The sequence below is a fragment of the Phycodurus eques genome, chromosome 14, assembly GCF_024500275.1.
Source record: "Phycodurus eques isolate BA_2022a chromosome 14, UOR_Pequ_1.1, whole genome shotgun sequence".
NCBI classification, from domain to species: domain Eukaryota; kingdom Metazoa; phylum Chordata; class Actinopteri; order Syngnathiformes; family Syngnathidae; genus Phycodurus; species Phycodurus eques.
Window position 1 is genome coordinate 7,280,034 of NC_084538.1, and position 9,662 is coordinate 7,289,695.

At 38.0% G+C, this 9,662-nt stretch overlaps 1 protein-coding gene across 1 annotated transcript in view; it reads left to right on the plus strand.

Annotated features, from left to right (window-relative positions):
- fam98b (family with sequence similarity 98 member B) overlaps positions 1-7,813 on the plus strand; it is a 7,861-nt gene extending 48 nt beyond the window's left edge. Inside the window, exons 1-8 of the mRNA XM_061695657.1 lie at positions 1-135; positions 261-409; positions 1,080-1,193; positions 1,815-1,990; positions 2,071-2,151; positions 3,296-3,412; positions 5,956-6,123; positions 7,173-7,813. The exon at positions 1-135 is cut by the window's left edge and continues 48 nt beyond it. Coding sequence (XP_061551641.1) covers positions 98-135; positions 261-409; positions 1,080-1,193; positions 1,815-1,990; positions 2,071-2,151; positions 3,296-3,412; positions 5,956-6,123; positions 7,173-7,448 — 1,119 coding nt within the window. The 5' untranslated portion in view covers positions 1-97 and the 3' untranslated portion in view covers positions 7,449-7,813. The remainder of the gene's footprint in view (positions 136-260; positions 410-1,079; positions 1,194-1,814; positions 1,991-2,070; positions 2,152-3,295; positions 3,413-5,955; positions 6,124-7,172) is intronic.
- Positions 7,814-9,662: the final 1,849 nt, after the last annotated feature.

Sequence of the window (9,662 nt, forward strand, 5' to 3'; positions counted from 1 at the left end):
ATTCATTGAATTAGAATAAATGTACAGTCCCCCCTCATAAACATATTCTCATACTTAAATGTTGTCACGTTATGATGTTTAAACCATAGAGTAAGCGATGGAGTGTGACATTTTGGACTCTTTGGAGCAACTCGGGTGAGTTAATAACGCGCTAGCTAGCATGCTAACGCGTAGCTTTACGTCTTCCGTCTTCCGCCATGTTAACTGCGACTATAACTCGGCTGAAAAAAATGTCTCTTAAAAATATTTCTCCCGCTTAGTTATGAAGGTCCCCTGACGGATGAGGCGGCGTTGCTCCAAGCCGCGCAGGGTGGCTTGTCGTCGGCGGAGTATGTGGACTTGTGCCGGTGGTTGGTGTCCCGCTTAAAGCCGTTGTGTGGCCTGGAAGAGAGCATCACCACCGGTCCAGGTGAGCCCAAAATGACTCAACTCAAATGTATTTATAGAGCGCTTTATAAAAACAATCGTGGGCGAAATAAAGAGCTGTACACACATAAAAGTCTAACGTAAAACACAATAATGAAATTAATAATAATAATAATATAACAACAATGGTAATTATAAAAATGAGTGAAGAGTTTTTTTTAAAATAAAATAAATATACAACTTTGAAAGTATGAAACGAGTTGGTGACATCGAAATTGTCCTGCAGCGCCTCTGTGTCTTTACACCAAACTGCACTTGGATTTTGCGGTGTTGGAGTCAGGGACAATGTGGCGAGCTTTCTCATATTTGGCGCTGGTTGCTAAGCGACCAAACAGGAAGTAGCCTGATGCCTTTTAGGGGGCTTGGTTTGGACCTACAGTCGGTGGCAGCTCTGTAATATGTACCATATTTGTCTGTGTTACATCCAAAAGCTATGGTTTGCTTTTTTTAAGTAAGGAAGAGGATACAAACGAAGCATGTGTGGCGATGCTATATATATATATTTTAACTTCTCTGTTATTAAAAATGTGAAATTACATGTTTATCACTTTCAACCAGTGCAGTGTGACTAACTTTTTTTGTTGCTAGAAGCAAAGTGGTCTCTAACATAAAATGTAGCCGCACACACTGTTAATGTACTGTGTCCCCAACAGAGGACTTGCTCAGCCTGGAGGTGGACCTTTGGGGCTTGCTGAAGGAGCTTTGCTGCCCGTATCAAGTGACAGCGATACAGAAGGGAAAGCCTAAAGACCATCTCAAGTTTGTCTGTAAGTGGCCGGGCATCCTCAACATTCAGCAGGAACCTCTCAAGTCCGATGACCCTAAAGTGGTCGCGAGAAGGATTCCTGCCTTACTGGAGTTTTGCTTTTTCTTAGGCTTTTTTAGTGTGGCTTGTTATTATTGATGGCAAAGAGCAAAAGTGTTAACCGTAGACCACAAAGTTTTTATTTATTTATTATTATTTTTTTTTAAAGACGAAAGCAGATGCACGTGCCTCTGTCTTGGCTGCTCAGTGCAATATGGCTACACCAGAGGGGGGCAATGTATGGCCTGCTGGGAGGGGCGTCAAACGGGGGAAAAAGGTGACAACTGTCGGGAAGGAGTCCCAAACAATTCAAACTTTCAATTTTTTCCACAATACCCTTCAAGTTTAATTTCACAGGAATTAACTTCTTTTTACACAGATATATCACTGACATGACTATGTTGAAAACGTAAATCCAGCATTAATACAAGTTTTACGACGGCCACATTTTGACCATTTGGAACAAATTATTTTGATTTCCATTATTCCTGTAGGAACATTTTTTTTTTTGTTCCACTGTGTTTTAGATTTAATGCACAATCTTCCTGATTGCCTGGTTCTGTGTTATGTGTTTCTCGTGTAGTGTTTTTAAGCTCCGAACTGCAGGCGGCGCAGATTATCATCCGCAGACGAGGCCGCGTTCAGGGACAAAACGGGAGCTCGGTGTCTCGGGAGCTGCGGGAAATCTGCCAGACCTTGAACGTGTCGCCGTGTAAGGGACAGGATGCTGTGGAGTTTCTCTCGCTTATCCAAAGCAAGGTGAGACTCTCTAATGTCCCCTTTGCTGCGTTTGAAATGGTAAAAAAGTCATTAAACTGGTTTGTAATGCGTCTCTACAGGTGGATACACTTGTTGAAAAGTGCCCAGATGGCACTGTGGGAAAGCCTGCTTTGAAGAATGCTCTCAGCAGTGAACAATGGGTATGTGATGATGATGATTTTATTTTATATATTGCCGCTGTTGGGCAGAAACCTCCCGATTTTCAAACTTGGTTCATTATTTAAAAAAATAGTAAATATAATATTTTCGCTCCAACAAAACTAAACTAAACGCACTATGATATGTTTGAAAATGGCCTCAGCATAAACGAGAGAAGACACAGAGAGGTGACTTTTTGTCAAAGAAGAATAGTACTCCGGTTGCCGGGGCCTATTTTGGATTTAGGAAAGACGCAACCCAACCATCAGTGTGTTAAGTAGGTCAAATATCACCGACATGTTTGGGAGTATATCTCCGTATGACTTTAGTATGTGTGATGTTACTGACTGGAGATCATATTTATAGACTGTCTAGATAGGTTCAGTGCTTAAGAAGTGCAATAATTGCATGTTTACAGATCCTGTATCATGAAACATGAAAATTTGAAGTGATGAAGCCACAGAATTGCTTGCATTATTGTTGCAATCTGTCTGATGTTTACGCCACACTTTTTGGGTAGAATTTTGTTGTCGTAGTGAACGCTTACAAGACTGCAAGTCAAAGTGTTGAGTAAATCTACGGCTGTAATTGAAGTAGATAAATAAACTGTCTTTCATATTAATTCATGGTTCATTTGCCTTTATCATAGCGTCAGGCTCACCTATAAGACTAAACAGTTTATGTACAATGAATCTGATATTGTTTATTGTAATACATAGTCATTTATTGCTTGTGTTTGTTAAAAAATAAATGAGAAGAGCTCCTTGAAAAATAATAACATCAAATTGCAAATGCAGTTACATCATTTCTCAAAATCGTTCAGACCTTAGTTGGAGCTGATATTTGCAACATGTTATAGGTTATTATTAATCTTAGACAATAGGCATCTTTGTTTTAGAATTCTCACAAAAAGTGCAAGGTGCTCCAGGCTCAGTAGAATGTCTTATAAAGTTAAATTAATCTTCAAGAAATAAATAGCTCCCTAAAGTTTTCTACAGTAAATGAAGTCTTCAAAAAAATGTCAATGTAACTGAAATGTTAATCTTTTACTCATAGTGGTTGGGACTCACCGATGTATGTTCTGTTGTGTACTGTCGTGTATCATGCAGTGTGAATGACGTTTTCCACTTGCGTGTCCTCCCACAGGAGAAGTTACACAGCATGAATGCGCTCATGTCGTCAGAGTACGAGTGTCGGCGCAGGATGCTCATCAAGCGGCTAGATGTCACCATTCAGTCGTTCGGCTGGTCCGACAGGGCCAAGGCACGTTCATCCGTTAGCTACAGTTCAACCTCCAAAGCGAATGACCTGAAAGTGGTACAATTCAGAGTTCAGCCAACATGATCTGAGAAAATAGACCTCAGAAGTGTCGTCATGCCAGATATTAGTTCAGTGAGCATCTAAATTGTTGGTACCCCTCTGTCAATGCAAGAAAACCAAGCAAAGATCACCAAAATAATTTCAAACTTATACATCCATCCATTTTCTGAGCCGCTTCTCCTCACTAGGGAGGACACCCTGAACTGGTTGCCAGCCAATCGCAGGGCACATAGGAACAAACAACCATTCGCACTCACAGTCATGCCTACGGGCAATTTAGAGTCTCCAATTCATGCATGTTTTTGGGATGTGGGAGGAAACCGGAGTGCACGGAGAAAACCCACGCAGGCACGGGGAGAACATGCAAACTCCACACAGGCGGGGCCGGGGATTGAACCCGGGTCCTCAGAACTGTGAGGCTGACGCTCTAACCAGTCGGCCACCGTGCCGCTCAAACTTATACAAGTAATAATAAATTTCCTGAAAATTGACCAATGGAAATCCAACATTGTTTTATTTTTGCGGTCCAAAAGATTTATCTTCAAAAAACAAATTCATGTAAATGGCTTGGACCAAAATGATGGTACCCTTAACTTAATGTTTTATTGCATCATTTGAGGGAATCAGTGCAGTCCAACGATTTCTGTAACGCTGTAAAATCAGAATTTTAGCATGTCCTAACAGGTATCTTAGCCCACTATTCATGAGCAAAGCTCTCCAACCAGTCCATTTTCATTAATTTATTTTTAAATATAATTCTGTTGGACACCAAGAGATAAAATGATGCCATATTTTCATTGTTAATTTTCTGTTATTTAAATTTTTTTTTTATTATTACTAGGGCTGTCACTATCAAATATTTTTAGAATCCATTCTTCTATTGATTATTCCATCGATAAATTGAATAAAAAAAAGTATTTGTATGAGTTTGTTGGAAAATCTTTTTTTTCGCAATTACTTTTTATTAACCAGTTATTGTTATTTATTTGGGATTATTTAATGATTAAACAAAATCCAATAAACAACAATTAAGCAATATCAAATGAGAGGGAGTGACGTACTCGCCAACCTTTTTGAAACTGAGAGCTACTTCTTGGGTACTGATTAATACAAAGGGCTACTAGTTTTATATACACTTCTGAAGCTGCTTCAGGTTCATCTTTGATGGATTACTTAATCATTGTTTTACAAAGTAAAGAAAATATGTTTGCAAATGTCTTATTTTGATTAAACACTAAAGATAATTCTGTTTTCATGAAGGACTAAAGACATTTTAGAATATAAATATTTGAGGGGCTGAAAACAGGATTTGGACAATTTTAAGTTAAACAATGGCTCTAAGCAATCGGTTATCAAGGTAGTTGTCAATTAATTTGATGAGTGATGAATTGTTGATTAATCGATTACTTTTGACACCTGTAATTGTGACTTTTGTCAGTTTTAAGTTATTTAAGTGATCTTTTTGGCTTTTCCTTTCATTGACATAGGGGTACCAACAATTTTGTCCACGTGTGTAAAGGATTAACCACACACGTTTTGCTTTTTCTTTGGCATTTTTTTTTTTATGTCACCAGTGATGGCAAAGAGGAAAAGTGTGATGACAACCATAGAGCAGAAAGTGGATGTTGTTGCAACGTAGCAGTAGTGTAGCGACCAAAAAGGTACAAGCAGATACAGGTACAAGAAACACCCCCAGGCAATCATTTTATTCTACTACACTGAACCCCTGCATATTCACGGTTCCACATTTGCCATTTCACAGATTTTTGGGGAAAACCTTTTCTCTGTTATTCCCCCTAGCTATGTCTAATATAAAGATAATGCTTTGGTGCCATCTTGGGGGAGGAATTATGTTGAAGTAAGGGGAAGAAATTCCTTTAGTGTGGCCATAGCCTTCTCTAATTAAAAGAAGTTTTTTTTTGCTGCTATCTTGTAGCATTTATAGGCTATTACAAACCCTTTTCAGTGGGCGGCAATTAGTTGCAGATTTTCGCTATGCATGTCTGGGCTCGGTCCTCATTCCCCGCAAATAGTGGGGGTTCACTGTACAGTATTTAGGGAAAAAAAAGTATTCTTGTTTTAGAAACTTTTTTTCTTTAACTTTTAAAATTAATTTACTTTTAATGTAGTAGTAGTATTTTATTATTTTTTTAAAAAAAAGGGTGTTTGTTTTCTACATTAATTTTTTTTCTGTTTTTGAATTTTATTTCTGCAGTTTTAATTTGTTTTCTATCTCATATCTTATCCATTTTTACATGAATAATTTTTTTTCCTGGCTACTTAAAAACGTGACTATTTGAGCTCTCCATCCACTAATTTCATTATTATTATTATTATTATTGACAAAAAAAAAATTCAAAACACATTTTTATCTCATACATTTGTTTTGTATTTTATGTATAATTTGTGTATGAATTCAATATTTTCCATGACTTTATTATTTGTTTTTTAGTAGATTTCTGATTTTCTTTCTGATTTGTGTTTAGGCAAAGGTGGACAGCATGGCTCGAGCGTACCAGCCCAAGAGGCACGCGCTGAGGGCTGAGGCCACGGTGGACGCGGCCGCCCTGTTAGCCGGCAGAGAGGACGTCTGCCACGTGGTAAAGACCAGCAGCGGTGCCAGCAGGGCGAACACCGCCTGCGCCGTCAACAAGGTAGGCGACAACCGCCGCCACTCGCTTCTTCTTCCATTGATCAAACACTGCTTTGAATTTTGCCATCCTTGTTAGACAACAGCAAGTTGGGGGGGAAAACCCCATACAGAAACAGTTGGACATTCAAAAGTTTAGAGAAGGTCAAATTAAGTTCGAAAAGGTTATAAGTGCCTTTTAGGTTCGACCTGAAATTTCACCACAAAACCCAATATTCCTATCATTTTGGGAGTAGTTTATTTATTTTTATTTTTATTTAAAAAAAGGCACACACCACAGCATCGTCTTCTGTCATATTTGTTTTTGTATTATTATTTAATTCTGTTATAAATTTGTACATTTATCATTATAGAGTGCATATTAACTGTAATTTTTTTTTAGTAAGCTGTTCACTCTTATTTTTAAATTTTCTATTAATTTCATTTTTGTATTCTTTTTTTTAACGGTGTGCAGTCAACATGGTACATATAAGAGCGTACACGATTGTTTTTTATTTGTAAGAGACTGTCCAAAGTCAGCCAGGTGTACACTATCTTCTGCAATATTTTTTTTATTAAATGTACATATTCCTTTTTATTTTCATTAAATAAATCAAGATTTAAAAAGTGTTCCAGGTGAACAGGGTTCATTTAGTATTTTATTTTAAAAATATATATATATTCTTTAAAATCAACAAGGTTCATTTATGGATCTTTTTTATTTTTATTTTATTGTTTATTTTGTATTTTATAGTTTTAAAAAATTACATTTCTGATTAAAAATACACTGCACGGTCAGTAAGGCTACTCTCAAGGTCACAATGTTTATTTTTTAAATGTAATTAGAGTTTTCCTTCTTAAGCACAAAATTGCAACGAGCGTTTTCGGTGTCTTTTTAAAAAAGAAATGTTATTTTGTTATTTCCTATCTGAATTTTGTCACTCATATTTATAAAAAAAAAAAAAAAAAAAAAAGGGAAAACATTTTCACTTTAAAAAATAAAACCATTTTAAAAGTCTACATGTGTGCCTCCCAACAACTCTCACATTTGTTGCTTGTGCGTGTGTTCATCAGATTCAAATGGGGAGAGTTCCCGACCGAGGTGGACGCCCCTCTGAGATAGAAGCCCCACTCCCCGAGATGCCCCCTTGGCAGAAAAGGCAAGATGGAGGAGGGAACTGGGGAGGTCGTGGGCAAAGAGGAGGAGGTGGGTGGCGAGGAGGTGGAGGTGGAGGCGGTGGATGGGGAGGCAGAGGAGGAGGCGGTGGATGGGGAGGTGGAGGAGATTGGCATGGTGGGAGACACAACCACGGAGGACACGGTGGAAAGCGAGGACGGTACCAGTATTGATTTGATTTATTTAAAAAAATTTTATGAGTAGTCAAAACATTTACATTAATTGAACAAAATAAAAAAAAAAGCTCAGTCAATAGTGGATTACGCAATAGAACAGACACTTTTGTACCAGCAATCATCAACCTCAGTAACCTCTCAATGTATTTCATGAAAATATTATTCCTTCCTTAAACATGTGCTGGTGGAATACAGTGATGCCTTGAGATGCAAGTGACCCGAATTTTCCAGATATGAGCCGTCTCTCGATATTTTTGGTCTGACTTGCAAGCGCGGACTTGAGATACGAGCGCTGTATGGTGTCAGTAAACTCAATTCACTCCACAATAATCAGCACTTATTAAACAATGCATCCAGAAAAAGGCTTCAAGCTGTTTAATGCCACTCAAAGTTTAAATTTATTGTCACACTAAACACAAAACAAAGAGAATTACACGTTGTGTATTTGAACTCACTTAGTGCCATGGCTGTATTATTACGTCTTTTAGAATCCAAACGTTCAGTGCCAAGAACGTTTTTGAGGTTGTTTTTTTTCGCACATTTGTGCTGCGGGATAGTATGAAGCTCTCCTGTCATTGTCAAGCTTGCAGACAATGTTAATGAGGCAGAATCGCCAGCAAATGGAAGTGACGCACCATTTTAGAATCGAGTTGCCCAGTTTGCTGAGTCCCACCCGAGCATTTCAACGTAAAAGGAGGAGACGACAAATCGGACTAGTTGAAGCATTATACACTTGAACAGATAATGTATATGTATATATTAGGCCTGCACAATATTGGGAAAAAATGATATTGCGATATATATATATTTTTAAACCTCCGCTGTTTTTGCAATGTGAAATAATACAGGATCAGTGTTTGTTGTTTCTACGGGAACTAGTTCAAAGTTCACTTCATCGTTCCAAAAATGAACTAGTTGAGTTCAAGTACAATATTATACAGTGCTATTTTCCCACTCATTAAAAACACAAATTATTAATTAATTTGATATGGGAGGCCTTTCCACACATTTCAGTTGGGAAAGATGATTTTAAATAAGTGTTTTGAGTTATGAGTGTGGTCATGGAACAAATTAAACTTCTGTCTCAAGGCATCATTGTAATATGAATGGGGGGGGGGGGGGGTTGTTGAATTAGCAGGAATAAACCGCCAATTGACATTTTCCTGGGTTGGTTCGCCCCCCAAAAAAGAAAAAAAACATTGGAATAAAAATCCATGACTAGTACATGGGGGTCCACTGTCGAACTCACTTTCTGCAATGGAGAAACTGGGACCCCTGGTGTCGGCGCCGAATACAGTAGTTTGTTGAACCACAAATATCATTTCAAGTAAAAGGTGGATTGCCCTGGCCGCTGTGGCTATATTATTATACAAAGAGAGGAAATGGGCGTGAAATAATAGAGAGAGTGCGGATATAGTGAGAGGTGGTTGGCAATGATCCTCGCATTTATTGACTGCACTCTTTCATTTTGGTGACAGGCTCTCCATGCATTTATTTCCTTTATAGCCGCATGTACATATGAAATTACAAATATAGTTACGTGTTACTGTATAATGTAATTTTTGTTGTGTAAGATCATGTGAAACAACACGGCATTTTTGATTGGTCATTTTATCTGTGATGCGGTTCACCTGCGATTAAAATTTTAAATCGCAGCAGTACTAGTTGGCAAAGGTCAGCCACTCATGAAAAGTAGCTGCCGAACCCCGCATGCGGCGTGACAGTTCAGTGGCATCAACCAGCCTAAGGCAAAGAGCTCCCTCAAATAGAGGCCTCCTTTCTTGATACAATGAAAACTAGCTGCTAAAAACTATCTATTATCTCCATTCATTGCATGCATTGACATAAAACTTGCTAACCAAAATAGAAGTGTGTGCAGTAGTAATGGTTTATGTGGAGAAAAGGTCATTAATGTTGATTATTGGTCTAGTGGATGCGCCCACTCCACTCTTTTGTATGTTCATGTTTACATGACTTATTGGTTCCATTTTGTTTTGTATACTTCTCTTGATGAAATAGTTATTCCAAAAAATTTGTTTGTACAAATAAAACGCCTCACACCATCTGCAGTTCAGTGAATAATTGTCCCCTGGCCACAATTTGTCAACATTTTCGGATATTTTTTCTAGTCACAGGGTTCCTATGCAAGTATGGAAAAGTACGGAATGTGATTTAATAAATTTCCTGGTCTGGAAAAGTATGGAAAAATAT